At 39.6% G+C, this 23,613-nt stretch overlaps 1 protein-coding gene across 4 annotated transcripts in view; it reads left to right on the forward strand.

Moving 5' to 3' along the window:
* The window catches only part of AFF2 (ALF transcription elongation factor 2), a 330,786-nt gene that overhangs the window by 237,790 nt on the left and 69,383 nt on the right, over positions 1–23,613 (forward strand). For all 4 annotated transcript variants that reach the window (XM_058814367.1, XM_058814370.1, XM_058814369.1 and 1 more), the window contains exon 9: positions 12,690–12,727. In XM_058814367.1, coding sequence (XP_058670350.1) covers positions 12,690–12,727 — 38 coding nt within the window. The remainder of the gene's footprint in view (positions 1–12,689; positions 12,728–23,613) is intronic.

Here is a 23,613-nt window from a genome sequence, read left to right on the forward strand (position 1 = left end):
TTTTCAAACAGAATTTTGAATAACTGGAAATTGCTCCTAAAAGTTATAAACATGCTTTGGAGAACCCTCCTTAATGTGTTATGTTTATTTTGGTTAAGGCACACATGATGATGGCCTAGCAACATATCACCAAGAAAATGCTGAAGGAGACTAAACACTTTAATTTCACCCCAGGGGGTTTAAAGACACTTCAGCAACTGAGAGCTGACTGCAAATTCAACCTCCTAGTGTCAAAGTGCTGCAAATTGCATGGAAACTCTGTAGGTTCTTTTCCTTTTAGCCTTCTGGCAACTGTGGGCTTGATGCAGAAATGGTTGAGTGAATTTCTTTGGGCTGCAACCTGCAGGAAGCCCAGTGAGATGTTCATTGTGGGTGCCTTCAGATTTCAAATGTAGAGTTAAAGTACCCTAGAGATATGGAGAAGTTTGAGAATGGAGTTTGTTTTGTGAGGATGAGTGTTTGGGCTATTTTTGACCTTCTAGAGCTAAAGCGATGCCTAGGGCTGTTACAACTGGGGCAGTTATTTTCATGGAGAGATGTATGGTTGTTGGAGGGGTTTTTGTGGGGATGATAAATGAGGTGATGAGGAATCCTGCTAGGATGCTTCCTAGTGCAAGGTGACTGCATTGTCAATTTTTGGACCATGTAGGTCATTGCAGTAGAGCATGGGGCAAATCACAAGGACTGCACCCCAAACTCCTGTCAGCACCTTCTGGTGCAGCAGTGAGGGACTGCATTTACCCACACCTGTAAACACAACCTGCATTATACCTGTAACACAACCTGCACTACACCTGTAACACAGCCTGAACCTACACCTGTAACACAACCTGAACCTATACTTGTAACACAACCTGCACTACACCTGTAACACAGCCTGAACCTACACCTGTAAACACAGCCTGAACCTATACTTGTAACACAACCTGCACTACACCTGTAACACAGCCTGAACCTACACCTGTAAACACAGCCTGAACCTACACCTGTAACACAGCCTGAACCTACACCTGTAACACAGCCTGCACCTACACCTGTAACACAGCCTGAACCTACACCTGTAACACAGCCTGCACCTACACCTGTAAACACAGCCTGAACCTACACCTGTAACACAGCCTGAACCTACACCTGTAAACACACCCACAGTGCAGACACTGTGGAGCTGGCCATGTGACACATGCTTTGTCCCATAGACAAAATGCTGATTTTCACATCTCATTGTGGGTGATTTGGGATTAAAGACACACAGAAAACGATGGGTTAGATCTGGAATCAATTTTCATTTACAGCTGAGAAGCAGTTATTGATGCTGCGCTCACAGTTCAATAAAAGATCTAAAGATATAGACCTTGTGTTTCTCTTTCAATATAAGCAGCATAATCAGTGTCAAATGTTTTTACAAAGAAAATTGTATTGACAGTTTTATTAAAATTGCTGTCTTTAAAGTTTTAAGTTATCCACCATTTGACCTACTTTAATGGGTTTTTAATATGTACGCTGACCAACCAAATAGATTTTTATGTCACATATTTATAATATCATGTACACATCTGTTTAATGTATTATTTGAGAGGTACTGTAACATGTAAGCATTGCTTGGATTGTGAACTCTCTAGGTGTTGTCAATTGGCACATGCATCAGTATTGCATTCAGTATGGCACAGGGTATTCAGACTGGCTGCAAGAGGTGCAATCAAGGCAGATGACAGACATGCTATTAGTAAACCAGGAGATGACAAGGCATTTCAGAGATGCTAATGTTAACACTCTTCTCTGAGGAAGGACACAGCTTTTTAGATGGCTTTATTACTCTGTTAAAAAAGCACATCAGAAATTAGGAAGAGTAGTGAAGATTTTTAATTAGTAGCTCAGTTCAGCTGAAAGAGCTTAGATAAAACACAGGTTAGTATTTTTGTTCTCTAAAACACCTCTGTATAATTCAAATAAGCTTTGAGCTCAAAGGCATCCAAATGAGTTGTGCCTGGATACAGTATTTTAAGTAGCTGTGGTGTACCCAATTTTCTTTAACCAGCTCCCCTTTGTTCTTCTGCCTAAGGAATAGTCCTGTTAACCTTTTAAATGTGTACTTAATTTAAAGCACATTGCTAGTGTTCTGTGTGTTTTTGAACCAAAGAAACTTTGATACTAGTTACAGACCTGCTCCATTTTCAGTATTTCATGTATATAGTGGTTTTGGCAGAACAAATCAATAAGATATTTTTCTTTTCTATTTGATTTTTTTTTCTTCTCTCCTTAGTGATTGCCACTTTTCTGAAAACCCTAGAAACACAAGACATGCATGTAGTCCATGGCCTTGCTCTATTGTTTGTATTTTACATAAACATAATTCTTTTTTGCTAGGTTAGTATTAGGTAATTAAATTCAAAATGTTTTCCTTTTTAGCCGAGCCTTAAAAGGTAATCAGCCATAAGCTGAGCTTTGTGTTCTTATAATACGTGCTGAGCTTTCAATGCCTTTATTCAAGTTCAATTTTTTAGAATTTATGAAGTTCTAAGGCATAATATGCCTTCATTGTATCATGTAAACATTTTTTAAAGTGCAACAGTGATCACTTTCCTTGTAACAATAGATATCCTTACCTGTTGTATTTTTCCCATTTTTTAGCTGGATCCTGAACAAGCTGTTTACCTCCCCAAGGTTTCTCTACATTTCCATTTACTTTGTTATCAGCAGAAAGGCTGAAGAACAGCACTTCAGTAATGACATCAATACTGCACACACAGTGAGAGAGGTCATCTTGTCAAAGCTATAGAAAAATCAGATGGATTAGGAAGAAACTAGGTGCAAAATAACTTTGATAGAGTCTTTTAATGTAAACAGTTTATCTGTCATTGGGTTCCATTGAAATCCCAGAGTGGTGCAGCATCAGTTGTAGCCACAGCAGAGTGTGTTTGATAAAGAACACACATTCCAATGTCTAAGATTTGCAGTCATGCTTTATAATTGTAGGGAAATGTTTTCATTAAGCCATTAATGAAAACAGAAGCTATTAGGATAATACAGTCATTCTCCAACCTTGTCAGTCTATAACCATGAAAAATCCTTTCATGGATATATGTCCCTTCTTGCTACCTCAGTCCATTTTAATTGTTATTCAAATTATTTTATTGTGCACAACTCTGGGTGAAACAACAATATATCAGCTGTGTGAGTTAATAGTCCAGCTTGTATTAGGCAAATCTTGGGTGCTAAGAGATTTGATGACTGAGGTATCTAAGGTTATAATTCACATGGTAATAATGCAGGTTCATATCATTTGTTTATTATCAGCAGAAGCTTTCAGTAGCCACCCTGAGATCTGGGCTGAGCTGTCTGCAAAAGCATAGCACACCACTAAAACACAAAGTGTTATCAAAAGCTTTTAACTTGTTCAGATTCACAGAATCACATGTAATTTTTTTCTCACACATGTTGTTATTGTGGAGGCCATCCATCAGTGAGGAAGGGGATTGATACAACCAGGAAGAATGGTTGCTGTAGAGATCAACAAGAAGGACTTTGCCCCTGGAGCTTGCAGTGTGCTCTTGCCTGGGCTCTGGGGCAGCACCTGCCCAGACCAGCACAGGAGCTGGAGGAACCCCATCCTTCCCACTTCACCTTTTCCAAGTGTTTCCATGGCCTGACACTGGCAGCTCAGTGTCAAAACCCCTCCACCACAGTAAAGAAAAAATAGAGGAAGAGAAATGCTGGCAGGCAGATAGCCCTAATGAAGTGGGAATGACATGCCTGAGCTGAAAAGATTCACATGTGCATCTTCAAGAGGCCTTCTCCTCTCTTCCCACAAGAAAGCAGGCACTCCACAATCCCCCAGCACTCTAACAGGGGCTGCTCTTGGGTTCCCTTCTGCCACCAGCCTGAGGCTACCAAGCTCTGTCAGCCCCACTGTCCGACACAATTCGTGTGAGAGAGAAGCTTTAGAGCCCCTCATGCCTCTGTCACTACTTAAAAAGAGGTCATTCCTCAGGACAGCCATAAGAGCCTGATGCTGGAGATCTGCCAGCCTTTTTGGGGTGGGACAGAAGAGGGACATGAGGCTTTCAGTCCACAGGATGGGCCATGTACTCTGTGTGTGTGCATGGTTGCACACAATTTCTTTATTATAAGCATGATGAAAATATATTTCACCAGAGCCTCTTGCTATGTATGCTACTTATGCAAAAGCCCTGTAGTGTTTTGGTAACAAAGCGGAGGCAGGAGCAGGTGAGAGAATTGATCAACCCCAGCATTGTTGTTGCTAAGAGAAAAGCCAGCCTTGGCCATTCTGTCCTGTAAAATAAATCTGAAGTCTGTGATACCTGCAGGCCATCTCAGTGCTCAATACTCACTAATCTGACCACATAGAACACATTTATCTCCCTTTTCTCCTCTGAAGGAGAGTGGGATTTTTTATCATGAATGTCTTATGAAGCATTTTGGTGAAGAAGGTGTCTGGTTTTCTTACACTGGCCATCTGCAGCACTGCTCCTCTGTAAAAGCCTAAGCAACTGTCTATGAACTTCAAAATCTGAATTCCTGGGAGTTTTTTACACTGATAGAGGATAGTGCTAGTGCTGGGTTTGAGACAGGGAGAAAAAGGCTGAAGGAGGGACTCATAGGTGACCAGAAAAACCATAAAGTAGGTCCTGGAAAGGGCATGATAAATCCAGTAATTAGCCTCTGTCAGCCAGAATAAGGAGAGAAGTGAAAGTTGATCTCTCCTGGAGGTATTCCAGAAAGAGAACAGTAATGAAAGCTAAACACCCTAATTTTTCTTAGGATGAATTCATCTGCCACTGCAAGGTTTGCTGGGGTTGTAGGTGCTCTGTTCAGTGCTGGCAGGATGAATTTTCCCTGCACACAGGGACAGGTCAGGACCACAGTGTGACAGTGCAATTGATTTGACCAGGGTGTTCTCGTGGAGAGTGTGCTTGCTTTTCAAAAATTCCAATTTCATGGCAATACTATTAAGTATAATTTTTGGAACTGTGCAATTTAGTGATCAGTCATGTGACAATGTACTAAACCAGACCAAGGTCTGCAGAGTTATTTCATATGTGTTTATTTCTGTTGTCTGCTTGTAATACATTTAATATTCAGCATAGATGTAATGTTCAGTATAAATTAAAATCCTCAAAGTCTTTATTTCCTGCACAGGAAATAAATGGGCAGCAGGAACAGCAGCAACATCAGTTCACTGCCACTGCTGTGACTCTGCCCTTCTGCTTCTCAAGTCTAGGGAACCACTCATTTACTTAAAGTAGGAGAAGACTAAGGACAGGCTGGATTCCCAAAGAAATGAGGAAAAGGTCTTTATCACAAATGGAAGACTAAGGGCACAAACTGCAAATGAGCAGGGGCACAAGGGGCTGTATCTGGAGGTGTCTGCTTGTCCATTGTGGCAGAGCAAGGGAACATGGAAAAACTAACAATCAGGCACTGCACTCTAAAACTACACCTTGTACAGAAAGAGAGAAAGACTTTAATAATAAAACTACAAAATATCAGCACTCTCAAGATAAGTTCCAGGGATTGAAAAGATGGTTCTCCTGCTAGAACTGGGAAACTGAACAATACTCAGTTTGTGGTGGCAGTCTCCAGCTGGACAGTAAGGTCACAGGATATTTTTTGAAACAAGCCTTTTGCTGCTTATTCCATGATGGAAGTTTGGGGAAAATTCTTTGTTTCTCTTAAAAAGGATTCTTGACCTTTTCTATGTTTCTTCTGCCTCTTCAATTTTTTAATCATGTGATTAACACGATGAAGTGCAGCTATGGAGTAAACCCAGCATTTTTTTTTATTCTTTATTCGCCTTCTAGAGGGTTGAACCAAGCACACATTTTAGAAAAATCATCAGTAAATAAGACAATGGCAAATACTGAGTTTCAGTTACCAATAGATCATTTCTATTTTCCCAATAGGGTTATCATCCACTAAGCCTTGGCCATTTGTGATCAGTTTGTAACAAATTAATTTCCAGGAAATGATGTTTTAAACCACAATTTAAGTGTGGATCTTTTTTCTTAAAAATGGACCATCCCATACAGTTTTCCAAATTTCTGTCACCAGGGATGTATAGTTGTTTTCCAAATAAAACAATTCTTATGAAAAATCAGGTCTAACTCTAGAAAGAGTTCCATTCCCTGCCATGGTTGGTACTGTAAGAACACTTATATCTGCTAGGTTTGGTGAGACATTGGTGAGCATTGTTAAATTAACTTGACAGTCACAGAATTCCAGGGTTGTGAAGGGATCTCAGGAGATCATCAAATCCAACTCCTCTGACAAGGCAGAGTCACCTGGGGTGGGTTACAATGATTCTTAGGACTGCAAAAACAGAATAAGTAGAATTTTTAATGTCATATTACAACTTCTCCTTTGTTGGATTGGGGACTCAAAATTAATACAAATAGCAGCTTCTCATCAAGAGCATTTTTATGGGAAAGGAAGACATTGTTTCAAGCCTCTTTTGTCAATGTACATTAGTACTGAAGTCCTACAATAAGCAAACATGTTCTGTGAGTTATCTTTGCAGCAGGGCTGCTCACTGACAGATAGCTGTAACAATTTCTATTGTAAAGTTCACCAAAGACACTGAGTAAACTGAAACCTGTGTGGTGACAGCAACAATGCTCACAGTATCCACAGTGGCTAATTTAAAACCAGCTCAGATATGTCTACACAAGCAGACAAGCACTCCTCAGAGTGCAGTGTGCACTCACAGTATGTGCAGCTCTTTTCTGTTTAAAAAAAAAATAATAATAGAATAGTTCTTCAAGAATTGGAAGTGGCCACATTTGTTATTGCACACTTTCTTAGTTTGATTTACACGATTACAGTGATGGAAAACAGGGTTTTGGAAAAAACTGCTGATAGAAGCCCAAATATTTCCTTGTTATTGCTCAATTAAAAACAGTTCATGTTCATCAAGGATGAAGGTGACTGCTAAACCACAGACAGACTGGTTTAGATTTGGTCACTTAAACTCTTTTTTTTTTTTTTGTTTTACCCAACTTCCACTGCAACAATTGAAATTAAATTTTCAGTATTTCAAGTGCTCCTGAGTCTGTAAAGCCATGAAGGTTACAGGATTGCTCAAAGCAATGATGGGAGCTCTCTGTGCCTCATGCGCAGCGAGGGCTCAGTGAGCCATTCTGATTTGCTGATACCACATGCTTGGTGACTTGATATTATAAAAAATGGGTTTTGGCTAATCCATTCCACACATTTGAATCCTGAGGGGGAAATACTCATTTTTTAAGCTGTGACATGAGGAGGACAATATCTTTTCCATTGTTTTTGGTCCTAGATCCAGTAACACTGGCCTTTTTGTCCTCGAGGTGAGGCTGACTGAGAACATCACACACAGAATCTCAAATGCAAGGTTGCCAACTTCATGTCAAAGGCAATTAGCAAGAAAGAAATAGAATCTCCTCTGTTGACATCAGGGGACAGGTAGAGGAGAATGTAACCAATGAAGTAAAGAATAAAAAAAATGAGGAACACAACACACATATTTATACATACACATACTGATCCTTCAGGCTTTGGGTTTTGGCTTCTGATTCCAAGCACAATTCTGGATGGTTTGTTTGCTGCACACCATATTCTCCTCCAGAGGAGGCCCAACTGTATTTAGCACCAATTGTATCATCAGAGAATCAGAGCACAGCACAGCCAATCAGTTGTGGTTCTCAGCTGGTTACCTAGGATCATAGAGAAGGCATTCTGTATAAATAAGAGCGTGGTGCTTTTCAAAACAAGTTCCAAAACAAACTATAACCTAGGAGAAGATATAAACTATATATATAAAACTTAACTAATGTGAAAAGTATCTTTATTATTACTGTACTGTTGAATCAAGTCTCTGAGGAATCTCTTCTATACCTCCAGTACATGAGAAGAGTGGTGGATTATAAACTTATTTGTATAGTCGCTTGGCTGTTCACCCAAGCAGGCAGAGCTGGTTAGAAACTGGGAAATAAATCTGAGTTAGAGTTGCAGCAGCTCATGGAAAAAGGGGGAAAGTTTGAGCATGAAGGCCTGCCTTCTTCTGCCAGCACATTCAATGGCATGAAGTGTCCTCTGTCTCACCCTAAGAGATTCTCTAAGGCTCAGCAAGTGCCTTCTTAGCTGGCTCACCAGTGCTTCAGAATCAAGAGGGTGAGGGGGCATTCTTGACAAAAGATTGTCTAATCTCACTTTCTCAAAATCAAATAGTTTTCAATGAAAATTCTGAATTTTCAGTTATGCAATGGAAAATACATCTTTTCTTTGGATAGCAGACCCTTTGCCTGTAACACTTCACCAAAAATATAATTTGCATTTTGCAGATGCCAACTATTTTGCTTGGTTAATTTTGAGCCATCCTCTTGTCAGTTCATTCATCTCTCCTTTGTGATGTAGGAAAGTTGTACTGACTGGAATACTTTTTCTGGTTCATTCAATCCAAAAGCCAGTCAGGTAATAGATAGTGATGAATAGAAGCATCATTTTCACATTTTGCAGTCCTTGTTCATAATCTAGAAGTAGTTTGTGCTTATTCCTGTGTTTAATATTTTGTGTAATAATTAAATAGCTTCTAACAAAGTAAATTTATGGGTGAATCACACTACAGAACAAGTACAACACAGTGCAGGTGCCCTTTCAGCTAATGGTAAAACAAGTAGCATTAAAATCGGTTGTAGAGGTAGGAGTCATTCACAGCTACAAGAATCAGGGTAAAACATCCCTGGGCAAAATCTCTCTGATGGGTGAGCCTCTGTGTCTTACTGCTTTTCACACATCCCTCGTCTTCTTCCTTCTTATTCAAGACTGGAGTCAGCTGCTGAAATAAGGTCTTAGGGAGCGGAAGCACAATTATTCAGAGGCCATAATTGTTAAAAAAAATCAGAAGAAAATTACAAATTAAAGTGGAATGATTGTCTGGTTCACTCTGACTTCCATTTTCTAATCATCCTAAATTATTTTAATGCATGTTTTCAAGCTCAAAATTAGCAAAGGTCCCATGATGTAATTCTCCTAACACCCATTGAATATTTCATTGTACCAGTCCAATTTCATTTCAATCTTTGGCAGCAGCATCTGTCACTCAGGGCACATATATGGGGGTTTAGGGACCTCCCACCTGTTCTGTTTCTAGATAGTACTTTTAATACATGAAGTTCAGGAGTCATTGTGAAGTTAAAACCAATTTCTTACTTGTAAAGGCCTAGGAATATAAGATAAAAAAATAACTCTTAAAACATGTTTGTCTTTGAAATATCTTAAATTAATAATCAAAAGCTTGCATCAAGTCTAAAACAAATCAAATTCAGTGGTGAAGATGAGAAACAGGAATTATTAACTGAGTAGCGAGGCTGATGGAGGCTCAATGAGATCATTTTGTTCAAAGATTAAAGGCGATGAACACTGAAATAGTTGAGGAAGATGGGTATGAACACATCTGACTAGAGCTGCTAAATTCAGTAATGATCAAAAGTTAATTATCAAAGCAGAGAGAACTACTCAACACAGACAATTTGAGTCAATAGCTAAGCAGCCGAGAAAAGAAGTAATTTGGAAGAAGTATTTTCCTATAATGAAGTTATATAAAAGACGTACATTTCAAAGAAACCTGCCTAAAACAAGATTGCATTCTTCCTGATCAGAGAAAAATAATTAGCTCTAATTGACAGACCTGCTGCACACCAAATATTTTCAAACAATATGTTTCTACATCAAAGCTTAAAGTGTAGAGTTACTCAATGTCACTTTGATTTTGCCTTCCTTTATCTTCTGCCACTGGGCATGCTCATGATATCGCAACAAATACGCTTTGAAAAATGAATGAGCAGCACCTACAAAACAAATAAAAACAGAAGGACAGATCCTGAATTTCTTTCTCTGATGGAATCCCTGATGTATTGTGTGCTGTGTTTAACATCCCCCTGATCCCACTCAAAGTGAATCCTTTGTAACGGGAAATGACCACTTGTCTGGTGATCCAGCATTAAACTGGGCTGGCATGGAGAGAGCTTGTAATGGTTTTTCAGTTTTGTATAAGCAAGCATGTGTGTGAAGGACATTCCTCCAGCGTGTGCCTCTTCTTAAGAGTTAGGAAAGTGTGATTTTCTTGTAACAAAGGGGAAAAAAAAGGTGGAAATTCTCCATGTAAAAATCTAGGGAAAGATATGTGCCAGAATGTTCACAGTCCAAGTAAACAAAATATATCTGTAGTTCTTTCTTCCTGAAACTGCTACCTTTCTTTCAGGGTAAATGGTTGTGATAGACATAGCTAAGTGGTCAAAAATCAAACATGCAGTTTAGACTCTGCTCTTTAATATTCTGTGGCTTTGACATTGCCAGTTCTCACTCTCTGAAATATCTTCATCTTCTTTAATCTTTCATGTAAACAGTTTAGCTCACACCATCATGCATGGGCTCTCCAGAATATATTCTGCTGTACTTTGTATTGAATCAACGGCATTATCATTATTTACTTGTGATCCTAGACACTCTCCTCTCTGCTGTTTCCTCTTCCAATCTGTATTTTGATACCTGTTTTTGTGTAGTGATTTTTTGAATAATTCAGGGAAGAACTTTGATTTAGATGCAAGTTTCACATGCTTGAACTCAGAATTGTTAAGGTCTAGCTATTTGGTATATAGAAGAGTCAAGGAAAATACCACTCTACAGTCAAAAAATATTCTGACATTGTGGAAGAATGTTTTTGAGTTTAAAAAATAATTTTCGTTTCCTGTAGGATGGGACTGAAACTTGGATTTTAGTGGGAAGTTTGAGAAACTAAAATGCCATTTTGGATGGTGTTTGAGTTCTTTTTAAATTAAGCATTTGTGTGTTGTTACATGTAGTTTATTACTTAGGAAGTTTCTTAATAGCATAATTTTGACTCTGCATTTGCAGAGAACTATTGGAAAGAGACACAATCACATTATCTCACTGTTGAGGCAGGGACCCCATTTCATCATAAGCTTGTTTGAGAAGGCATAATTAGGCTTGGGTTTCTCTCAATTACTTGTGCAGTCTGAAGTTGAGCATTTCCTGAGGTTTAAGTGTTTTATTTAGCACCCCTACTGTACAATTAATGTAATTGATTCCTATCATGCATTCGTTGATTTATTCTTTAGATGGAAAATATAATCCAAATGAAACAAATACATTTTTCTTTGCAAGCTGGGAGCCAGCCCAGAGGATTGCTGTTACACCATCCAAGCTCTCACAAGCTCTCATTCTTTCTCCCAAATTTTCAACTCATTATTAGGGGTTTTCCTGGATTTAAATGTAGATATTACCTTTGCTATGACAGGAGGCAAAAGTGCCAAACCAGCACGTATTTTGAAAAACTAGCCCCATCATAGAGCTCAAGGGAAAATTCATTCTGGCAAAATTTGGAACCCAGTTGTGCAGATCCCAGAGGTTTCAAAAATTCATAATTTTTCATAAAGGATTTAATTTGCCAAGGGCTTATATGAGCATTTTCTGAACCACTAATATTCACACTTCCTACGTAGGAACCATTTTATTTCCATCCCTAAGTATAGCAGAGGTTAAAGTTCCTCATCACAACCCTTCTCCTAAATGTCGGCAGGCTTTGTAAAAATACCTCTGGAGGTAATTAGGCACTAAAACTTTCCTTTCTATAATGGGTTTATGGATCAGTTGCCTTAATTCTGCCTCTCACTACTCTCTGTGCTTGTAATCTCACCAACCATCTGACCACTTTCCACATTTAAATCTATTACAGCCTTGTTCTGCAAACACCAGGAGGGATTCTCCGAAATGATACAACACCAGCTTTCTCTGCCAGTTTTATTTCCATCCCTCTTCCTTTAAAAGATTATTTACCTATTCCCAACAAAACAAGAGTGGGATGCAAGGTCGGTTCAGATTACATAATTATGGCAGAGAAGCATTAAAGGGAAGAGTCTCCCCTAACATCTCGAGCAGCTTAAGCGGTGTGACAGACTGGCGCGGCGCTGCCATCGCTGCCCCCAGCTGTGTTGCTTAGCAACATTTTAATTCAAGAAGAATCGAAGGAGATGAAATCCCCGTGGAGAGGGAAACAGAAATAAGAGGGCCGTTGACAGATGATCTGAGTTGTTTCTTCTAATATACTGTGAAGATCACTGGCTCTTTTCATGAATGATAAATGGACTGTACACAGATCAATGGGTTCAGCAATAAACTGGAACCAGGCTCCATGTCTGAGGTGGTGCAGGCCGAGGGGCCCAAAGATTTACTCATTTAGATGATTTGGAGTGTGTTTTCTCAAAGGTTTCACAAGAGGAAATTGATCTGAACATTTGGTCATCTCTTGCCCTTTTCTGTTGCTGGTGAATAAAAACAGTTTTGGAAATGGAATCCTTTCTTCCCTCTATTTCTTCCTGTTGTTGTTCTTGCTCCTGATAAGGACAGATAGCTTGTGACAAAGGGGCCAGACCTCAGAGTGGGAAATGAAGTAACAGTCCTGAATGAGCAGTTGCTAAAGACTGGTGGCCATTAAAAATAAACAAACCCCACTGATATCACAAACTGGGGCAGGAGCATTTCAGACCCAGCACTATCTCTCTGAATGGTCCTACAGCCTGGGATGTTGGTGGTGAAGAGCTCCCATGAGCTGATGTTTGCTTGCTTTGGCGTGGCTCTTGCTTAATGATTTGTTTCCCCCACCCCTCTTGTGTTTGCAGGCTGCCGAAAAGACAAAATTGAGAAACATTCCTGTAAAGTAAGTTATTTTTATATCCCTTTTAAAATGCAAGTTTAATGACACCGTTGTATACAATGACTAAAAAGACAGTAAGAGGGGTGATGAAGGAGATAATAGAATTCATGTTGCCCCTAATCATAGTAGTAAAAAGGTCAGTATCATTGAGGAAAGCTTTCGATTTCTCTTGTGTCCCTAATGATTGCACTCCTCAAGTTTCATCCAGTTTCCATAAATTAATGTGTTGTCTATGAATAGCTGCCAAATAATCACAATCATGCTCAATACATAGTGCTTCTAGCCTTGGGGAGGTTTGTACATGCAAAAAAGATTATGATTTTTAATTGCAATCCTCGAGAAGGTCTGACGGGGGAAATAACTAGGAATGTGCCAAATAATTTCTGGGCACATGGGAATCTTTTGCACCTATGGATCAAGGCTTTGCTGTCCTGTTGATTAAGAGCTCTTTCTCCCTCTGTGCATGTGCCTCTCTCACACCATACACACACATGCATGTTTCTGCTCTTTGCACAGGGCTTTGTGAAGGATGAGCAAGCTACCAGGGAGCAATTTCAAGGGCATTTTATGATAAGTTCTTAAATCTTAGGGCACTAGCAGCAACATTCAACCATATATCATTGAATTAAGGAAGTTGCTGTATAGATGTCCTGGCTCTTTAAGAAAAGGCATTTTTAGTTAAAGCTAACAGCATCAGTTATTCTGTTTAAATAATGAATACTCCAGTCCTAATGGGCTCTTATGTACCAATAAAAACACATATTTAAACTTCAGTAGGTATTCATAGCAGTTTAACTACATCCCAGTAACTGTATATTCCTGTTAAAGACAGAGTTCTTATTTTTTTAGTAGTTTGCTGATAATGCTGACTTTTAGACTGGAGTGGGTTTGTGTTTGTAAGAACACGCACTGACAGGACTCCCCAGTCATTGTGTCCTAGCACACATAACAGAAGAGTACAGTTCTATTTGTCACTTGGATTCCATCATGTATAGTCATTTACACCTTATAAAGTGAACACAGAATGTGTATGAACACTCCTTGGAGTGATTAGGGGATATGTCAGATGAACATAAATCACTCTCTCCTTATGTTTCATTCAGTCTGATAAAAATTAGAAATAGGATCCAGCAAGGACCTGATAGCATGTCAAACTTGTAATAAGACAAGGGACCTTTCTTGCCTATAGGGCTAGTTCAAATTCAGTGCAAGCTGAATTAAAGTCATTGTTAGCTGGGGGTTGTTTAATAGAGAGTGAAATGAGCTGTGTTTTCATCTCACATCATACAGGATCCAGGAGTTGCAAGGTGATGAAATTCCTGGGGAGCAGCTCCAAAATAATCATTTATCATTCATACACTTTTTTATATATTTTAAGTCAAATTCTCAAGAACGACTCAACTGAATTGTATCTTCCCAGTTATAACAGAGGCATTGAGCACTGCAATTATTAAACAGAATGTATGTGCCATTGATGTCAAATTAATCCACCAGAAAGATTTGGGAGTTGGGGAGAAAGGGTGATTTACATTGTTATATTTTATAGGACTTAAGTAAGGGTAATATTTTGAGATGGAAGAAGGCCAGATGGACAGTCTCACTCTTTCCACTTACATGTGTGTATTTCACCCTGTCACATTTCCCCCAACTGGTTGTTTAACTTCTCCTTGACTATGTTCATGGTGGCAGCTTCAATTAGTACCCTAGGGGATCCATTATACACATTAATTACACTGTGCATAACAAAGCAGCTGAAAAATCTGCCTAGTTTTGTTCAGTGACATGTAACTATTTAAGGTACCTGTGTACAATTATGAGTGTATGCTAAAGCTCTCCAGGTAAAAAAAAAAAAAAAAAAAAGAATACTGTCTTTAAGATAGCAGTAGTAGCCATGGATTGCATTTATGCCAGAGCCACACTTAGTACAGCTCAGGCTTGGCCAGCTTTTAGTAGCTGCTTTTGTACTCTCAAATGTCAAGGAGAATTTCACTTGAATTTTAATGTTCTTCAGCTATGCAAAATAAAGTTAGTAGCTTCCATTGTCATAAGGGCTGAAAGCTGTACAGATTCCTTCTACCATATGTGACTTATCACATACATTTTTAAAAACACATTTTTATTATTAAGACATATGTGATAGTACACTTCTGCAAATGTGAATTGCTTTTGGCTAAAAGCCATGCACTAATAAGTAGAGTTGAATCTAACTGCATTTGACATCTGCTATAATATATATTTTTTACATATATAAATATATATATAAAATATTCGCAGTTGTCATTAGCATAAAAAATTTCCTTGTTTTTACCTTATGCTGACATAGTTCTTGTTTTCCAAAACTGAAGGAAAAAACACTTCCTTTTAGAGACTGTAGGTTATATAAAGTCCTTGGACAGAGCCAACAGTGACACCATTTAATGTATTAGTTTAGGAGCATGATGAAGATTTCTATAGAAATGCTCTATTTACTTTTCATTGCTCAGTTCATTAACATTGCTGGTGTAATATTTGGTAGGAATTTTACTGTTCTTTTATGTTCTCTGGAATCCCTACAGTATTAAATAAGGTGGAAATACAAGGAATGGGGGGAAAACAAGGAAATTTTCTTTTTGCAGTTCAGTAAGGCAGCCAAGCAGCTGGTTTCTCAATGTCCAAGGGGATGTTGGTGCTCAGACTATCTTGTGGGAGCTTCCTGGTGGCACAAGTACGTGCAGTGGCACTTGGCTGCTTCAGAAAGAAGGCTTGGCTTCAATTCCATGGTGCTTGTAGTACTGGAAGGCACAAGGCATTCTCAGAACTCATCTTTATGTATTGGTAGCATCATCTTACATAATATTGCTATAAATAAGCACTCAGAAAATAGCTGAGAAATCTCTGTATCTGCAGAACTGATTTTTTTTTCCAAAAGCATAAGACCCTTTTCTGTCGGTGTATGACACCAAGGTGGGTCCCATATCTGCTGAATCCATTACATTTAGCTGGTTTATGCTCTCCTGGCCTTGTTATGGAAGGAGCACTTGCTTTCTCCCATTGGTTTTATCCATGTTCACACCAAGAGTCTGTGGTACAAAAGAGATTCTTGTAAAGTCCTACATGCTTATTTACTTGCTGGCCCTTATCAATCTGTTCCTATCCCTGCATCTGAAAGAGGTAACATGACTTAAACAATTTCACTCTGTGGAGGGTTTCTGATTTCTAAAGATCCGTTACATGAGAGAAGGTTTTGAATTAGAGCAGATTCAGAGGAATTAATCTTTTATATATCCTGTTATTCGATGCAAGAGGGGAAAGACAGTGATATCATTAAAACTCCCCCATAGCTTTGTTCTGAAACCCAGATTTCTTTCTGAACTTGTGTAGACAGTGGAAGCTCACATCAGCATAAGCCTTAGAGGAATCATGTTCATGTTGACTTGGATCACATCACTTGTCCTGAGGTGGGCTGAGCTGCAGGATCCCCCCAAATCAAGGGTAGTCCCCACTCTCAAGTACAGATGCATTTGGCTTGGCAGCCTCTATGCTAACGTGGACTGGTGGTCAACCAGCCCAGGGCTTCATCTCTGCCAGCAGCAGAAGGTGGGGGGCAAAGAGCAGCAATTACAGGGACCTCCTCCATGGGGAGTATCCTCCCACCTTCCTGCACACAGCATTTTGCACTTCCACAAACACACATCCTGTGTTTAGGAGGCACCAGTGGACTTACTTTCCATGCAAAGTCTTCCATGAAGTCAGTTTATACCTCCTGTCACCACAACAATGTGTGACATTGAGCACCACAGTGTGGGGGAAAACAATCTTTTTTTTTTGTTTTAAACCCTTTTCCTCATATTTTCACTGGAATCCACTCAAGTAGTTATTCTTTCAGAAAAGAGCAAATGATGAGTCACTGTTCTTCATTCCTGATATTACATCCCTCTGTTGTATAGACCAAGGAGTCTTTCTACTCCAGATCCACTAATAATGTGGATTAGCCCACCAGTGAGCTATACAGACACAAAGCAAGTCTCCCTGCAATTGGAAAGGAAGACTCCATGTCTGCTGTGTTGGGCAGAAACATTGTTAGGAAGATAAACATGTTCTTTTCAGGTGTTCCATACAAAGAGATGGGTTGTTTGCATGGCAATGCCCTTCTGACTATGGACTGGATATAATGTCACTCTAAACAAATGTCTCAGATTACAGTCGTTTGTGAAAATGGCCAGATGGATTCCTTGGGAAAATGTGGGCAGGTGACAGAATGGTTTGGCTAAAACTTGATGTCATCCAGCACTATAAAATGCAAGGGTTTTGTAAGAAAGAAATTAGAATATTTAAATGGAAAATGAATGCTCTTAAGAGTGTAGTCATGTAGTCCATGAAATTCTGTAGAACTGTGAAAATATTGGAAGTGACTTCTTGCTTCAGGGAAGAAAACATTGCTTTCCTTGAGTGTCCTTTATACTCCCTCCTTTTATAGTCCCTTTTAAAATTTTCAGTAGAAAGTAATGGCATTTTCCCCAAACACCTGCATATGCTTAAATTTGCTGTAGTTTTAATGACTTCCAGATACATGTTTTGAGATTATAGCTTGTATTAAAATCCTGCTGCAAAATATATTTGTTTTCCATCAGCCACAAGTTTGTTAACCAGCAAGATTTCTGGTGTTTATTATCTCTCCCTGCCATAAAATTCATCTTCTCCTCTGAAGGGCATCTGACTTGACTTGGTATGGTTTTCTGTCCCAACCATCATTGGAAATGCAATCCATTAACATTTGATATCTTGACATTTCAATTGACCTCTCATTTGCAAAGCGCAGTGGTATTTTTCGTGGCCTTTTCATCCTTGATTATACGTGGGATAGGAGTGCCTGTTTCTCCTGACTGCACTTTAAAAATATCTTTGTTTTACCAGCTGGAGTGGCACCTTGGTTTTGCCTCCCTGGCTAGACCTTATTCTGCATGGAAGGTCTGAGGTCTAAGCAAGTCATGCAGAGCCAAAGGATTTTCTTATTGACTCACTAAGCAGGAGGGCGAGCAGGTCAGGCTCCGAGGGTCAGGTAATGTATGCAGCAATAGCAGCAGCCATAAACACATCTCCTGCTCCCACTGGCAAAAATGCAGGCCAGTGGGCTGACTCTGAGAGTTGTTTTGTTTTTGACCAGCCAGATCAGGCATTTGTCCCCAATAAGCAGGGAAGAGGCAGCATGCTATTGGTACACATGCAGCTCTTCCACTGCAGGGTATCTCCTGGCCTGTGTTTAGAAAGGGATGAAAAAAGTGTGTCATGACAAGGTTGAAAAAGCCTCCCATTCATGGCTAATTGTATGGGAGGATGGCCACATATAAGTATGGGAAAGAGGGTCAATTTAACCTCAGTATAAGGAAAAAGTTATAAAATGAGGGTGGTGAAATACTGGCACAGGTTGCCCAGAGAGGTGGTGGATCCCTCTTCCCTGGAAGCATTTGAGGTCAGGTTGGACCAGGTTCTGAGTGACCTGATCTAATTGATGTTCCTGCTCTGTGCAGGGGACATGGGCTGACCTTTGTAAGATCCTTTCCAACCCAAACTATTCTATCCTTCTGTGTGTATATATATATATATATATATATATATATATATATGTGTGTGTGTGTGTGTGTGTGTGTGTATAGATAGATATATATATATATGTACATATATGGATACACAGGTACCATAGGTGCCTATGGACATTTCTCTTGATGTACAGAACATTTACTAAAGGACTTAAACCACTTCTAAAGGACCAAAACCCCCAAACCTGCTATAAGCAATTTCCACATGCCACCTGATTCTAAACCTTCCTTCTTGACATTTCTCTTCAGACTGTTTCTGGCCAACTGCTAAATCAGACAGCACCAATTCAATTAGTTCTGAAAATCCATTATAACATAGTGCCTAAACTGCCTGCCCATATTCATTTCTCAAAGAAATCCATTCATATTTATGTTTTAATACTTTAAGTCTAGCATGCAAAAGCACTCAAATCCCCAGCAGAAATCCAGGAAAAAGCCCACTTACAGGCAATTATAGACAATGTTCTTTAGCCCCTGATCTTCCTAGGCTGTCCACTTAAGAATTCTCACAGGTGCAGTGATTGGTCAATGGGATTGGTTTATTGCACCAGCAATAAAGCTCCTTCAAAATTTCACAAAATGTCCCAGACTCTGCCAGCTGGGCCCCGTGGTGCAGTCTGTACAGACCCGCCATCCTCCCAGCAGGGTCAGCACCTGCAGTGGAGCCAGGAGGCACAGGCTGCTGGTCTCCAGTGGGCTTTGTCCAGGGGCTACATTTCCTCAGCAGAATGTGAACTCTAGAAATGTTGCAAAGGATTACTTTACTCTCACAAGTTAAAGGTTAGTATTGGAAATGGATTATAGAACTCCTGCTTTTCAACTGTTTGCAAAGAAACGCACATATTAAATCTTTTTTGATGATATTGCATTAATCCCTAAATACTGATTTTTATGTAAATTTTGACTCTTGCAAAGCTCTGACAATTCAGCTATCCCCATGTGGTTTTATCAGAGTTCAATTGCTCCTTTAGATCTTTTTTCCTTTTTGCAGTACCATTTGCTTTATTCCAAAGTCATCACAGCAGCTAGAAGATGTAGTACTTTAGACATAAAATAATGTCTATTTAATATTTTACCTTTATTTTCTGAATTTGTTCCTCTGATACATCTTGTTAGATAAATTTTTATCAGTCCAAAGGATAACCACAGTAGGGCTATTTTTATTCCTAGTGAAATGATGCATGATAACTACTGGCAGGGCCCAAAGCAGTAAATCAGTCCTGTTCCAACCACAGAATTTATTAAAAGTCTGTAGCCTGTGGTAATAAGTTATAATTTAGTTGACTAGCAGTTTGTTTGGACTTAAAACTGTACAAATGAGTCACATTGGTAGGCTCTGAAATATAAAAGAGGTAGTGCTTTATTAAGGTTTCCAGCCACCACCACAACAGGTACCTGGAGAGAGCACAGGTTTTTCAAACGGCGCGATGCATTTTACAGCGAAACGCTTCCGGTTTGATTGTGTCGTTTATAGGGGATGGTTAAATTACCACATGGCCTGGTAGCGCAGTGTTTGCTTAAAGACAATGAGATGGACGGATCCTGAGAGCTCCTCCAGCTTATCTCTTACAAATCTCTTACAAATACCATCAATATCAAGCAACGCTGGCTGTACCCAGCTGTGGGACACCCCTCAGCTGCAAAGGTGCTCAGTGGAGAATCCTTACATTTGGATCTTTGTAGTTACACAGACATGTATATGCCAGACAATCAAGGCTGATCACGCATTTCTGTAGTGTTTATCAGGACTCTTGCAGCTGATGGGGAAAAAAAGTCTTTTCATTTTAACTGGGTCACTATTGTTATTTTTCAAAACATTTTTGCACCTTCATTGTGATGCAGCTTTTCAGGATTAGATTTAGGTCCATTTTTATAAGTTGTGAAAAAATGAAAGTTAGGGCCAAACAAAACCTTGTTTTTCCTGACTCTTTTTGATGGGGGAAAAAAAAGTTAGTTAATGTCAATATTTTTTTTTCCAGTTTTAGCATGTATCTGCTGTTGATCAAAGAAGCACCCGTTTGTTCCTCCTCATTCATCCTGTGGTTTTGATCATTTTAGATTTTATATTTGTCTTCCTGGATATTATTTTTAATTTTAAATTGCTTAGCATTTATTCAAACCATTATTCAGAGTGTTTGCTTAGGATGTTGCATCAAATAACAGCTGTTTTCTAACTATCCGTGATCTTTTTTATATTTATGCTTTAAAAATATGTTTCCAGTATTGCAACCAATCAACAAATGCTAGGAAAACTGAAGGAAGGTCCTGATCCTGATATTACTGGGAGAACCTGTGCTGCTGGTTTCAGTAGAGCTGGCTGAATCCAGCACAGGAACCAGCATTCAGATCTCATACCCCTGAATTTCACTGCTAGACCATTTTTGTGTTGCTGGAGGATAAATAACCAGAGCAAAACTGTAACTTTTAGAGTATGTATAAGACTATATGGTTTAGTGAGATTCAAGCATGTTCTAGACACTCTCCAGATGAAGATCCCTGCCTTGGAGAGCTTGGTAAGAGGCAGTGGATAAAGCTACAATGCTGTGGGATTTCACTGAAGCTGTGTCCTTGTAATCTGCATTTCCCCAGCTGTATCTTTGAAATCTGTGGGCCTGTGCCTGCTGTCCTTTGGACTGTAAGACTCCACACATTTCTCTGGCATTTCTCCTACTTCTTGTTGGTGTGCAAGGGGACAATGAAGTTTCCTTTTCTTTCTGGTTTGTGGCCTTGTGATTATATACATATATATCTTTTAGGGTTTCTCTGTTAAGCATGATCAAGAAAACAGGACTGAGTAAATGTGCTCCTCCTTGTTATCACCTTTTAAATACCAAAAAAAACATGCAGCTATACAGTAAAATGTCCTTTCTTTTGTCAGTAAATTAAATAAGAGGAAAACAGGTGCCTTTCAAGCATTTTATTTAAATACAACTACAAAAAATAATGATCTTGTTCTAAGTGAAAGAAGAAGAAAAAAATTCCAGTCATTTATGATCAATGAATACGAAAGAAAGGCAAAGCTAGATAATGTTTCAGGAAATAACACTGCTACAAGGTTAATTTTGCCTAGTACAACATTTCCTAGTATTGAATTGCCTGATATACTCCCTCAGGGATTGCTCCTGCGCTTGCAATAATCGAGGCTGATTTTATTGGAAAATCACCTCTGGATGAAAGACACACTCTAGAGAGAACTTTGCATGGGTACAAATAGGTTTTTGGTGCCAGTGCCATGTTGCCCAGGCCAGCACAGTTATAGTTCCCAATCTGTCTGTGCATTCAAGCAGCAAATTCATTAGCAACCCTTCTGGCAGGATAGAAAAATAGACATATTAGGGAAATTTACTTTGAATTGTTTTCAGGATTTGTTGGATAACAGTTCGGTAATCAAATTGCGCCTCCTAACAAGAGTATTAAACATTTTTATCAATAGTGGCAGGAAAGCCGCAGATATTCCTTTAAGTGCAGAGCTCTTTGCTGTAACACTGTGTGACTAGCAGAGATCATGGATGAAAGAAGAGATTAGCATAGTTTGAGGTGCTTGCGATGTCGGGGCTGATTTCTGTGATTTCCGTGCTGTGTTTTGCGCTCAGCTCTCCCATTGCTCTGTAATTGGAGCATCAGCTCTTGCAGCAGCCCTGTCACTGCAGAAGGGCCATGTCGTGACAGCCCCACGCTCTCTGAACACAGTTCAGATCTGTGCAGAGGCTCCCAGGCCTCTCCAAGTGGAAAGTGAGCATATTGTAACCTCAGTGCTCTGTGCCTCCGGCTGGAGCGGGGACGCGCAGACCGGGGCCCGCCGCTGACCTTGGAGTGACTTTGAGCCTGGGGAGGCTGCAGGAGAGCTGGGGAAAGGCTGATTCACTGAGACAGATTAGTGAGGAAGAAAAATCAAGGAGATTGGCACAAGGACGGTGGAAAAAAAAAATCTTTCTAAAGAAAGAAGGGAAAATTTTTTGCACTCGAGGCCAACAGCAAATCCTTATAGACAGGCTCATCTGGCCACACACCAACAGCAGCAAGAGAAAAAAATACTGGGTGCAGTTTGCACACTAAGATCTGTGCAAAAGCTAGTGTTCTGCTGGGAAAATACAGAGCATGGGCTAGAATTCATTAAAGAATAAATTACATTAAGCTCAGGGAAGCGACAGGGTTGAAAATTAGGATTGTAAAAAATAATCTGTATCCACTGTACCCTAATTCCTGTTGTTTTCATGATTGTTTCTCTGAAGAGGAGAGCCACTCTCAGTATCAATCACAGTAAGCTATTTAGACACAGAAATAAGTGGCATATGGCTTAGCACTTTTGGGTCTAGCAATCAAGTAGCAACCTCCTGCAATACAAGTGTAGTTTGGTTCCCGATGGGCTTCACTTTGATGATTAGATATATTGAGTTCCCTATGTCATTCAAAGACAGCAGAATTTCATACAAGTTGGTGTTAGCTTCCTCTCACTTCATTTCAATTTTCAATAACCAGTGTCATCACATGTAACAGTTTCTTCGTAATGGAACTTCATGTCGAATCGGATTTGTCCTTCAAGTGAAAGAGGGCTGTAAAAAGTCTTCTGAAATACTGATGTCTGGAAAAATTCCTACCACAATGAAAATGGGAAGAGAGTTTTTATTCCTCCTAAGGATGCTTCAGTGCTCAATCCCCAGATCATTCAGGATAACTCAAAACAAGGCTTTAGTACTGCATTTGGGGATGGTCTTAGAGTGCTTCACAGGATTTTCCCAGGTTCTTGCTGAAGTCATTGTTGTGATAAGCAAATAGAAAATATTTGGTCAGTCATATTTGAAATCAAAACTATGATTTTTAAAGACAAGTTCTATATAAGTAGAGTTAGAGAAGAGTTTGAGCTTCAAATATGAATTAATCCCTCTGTATTTCAGCATGGCATCTGTTCAATATGAACATGCTTCACTAACACAGAACTGCTATTTTTCTGGTCCTTACCTTCTGTCCATCAGCTCTGGCCCATCCCTGGGCAGTGGAGAGATGTCCTTGCAGGCAGAGGGAGGGAGCCAAGGGCTTTGCCTGCTGGAGGATGAAGGCATGGACCCTGATGGAGGTCAGGATAGGGGGAAGGGTGGGAAGAAAGTCAGAGTAAAAAGCCCAGAACATGGATAGTGGTGAACATAAATTTGCTAGACAAGTGTTAGTCTTTTCTGCCAGGGATATTTCTGGAGAAATCTGGTGTCTTGGAGAATGTTCTGTCCATTCCAGAGCTTGAAGCTGTATCCTCCCTAATGGGCCAATCCCATTCTCTCTTTGTTGCCCTTTCTCTGTAAATTTACAGAATGGAGGAAT

This window comes from Ammospiza caudacuta, chromosome 14 (genome assembly GCF_027887145.1).
Source record: "Ammospiza caudacuta isolate bAmmCau1 chromosome 14, bAmmCau1.pri, whole genome shotgun sequence".
Taxonomy (NCBI): Eukaryota; Metazoa; Chordata; class Aves; order Passeriformes; family Passerellidae; genus Ammospiza; species Ammospiza caudacuta.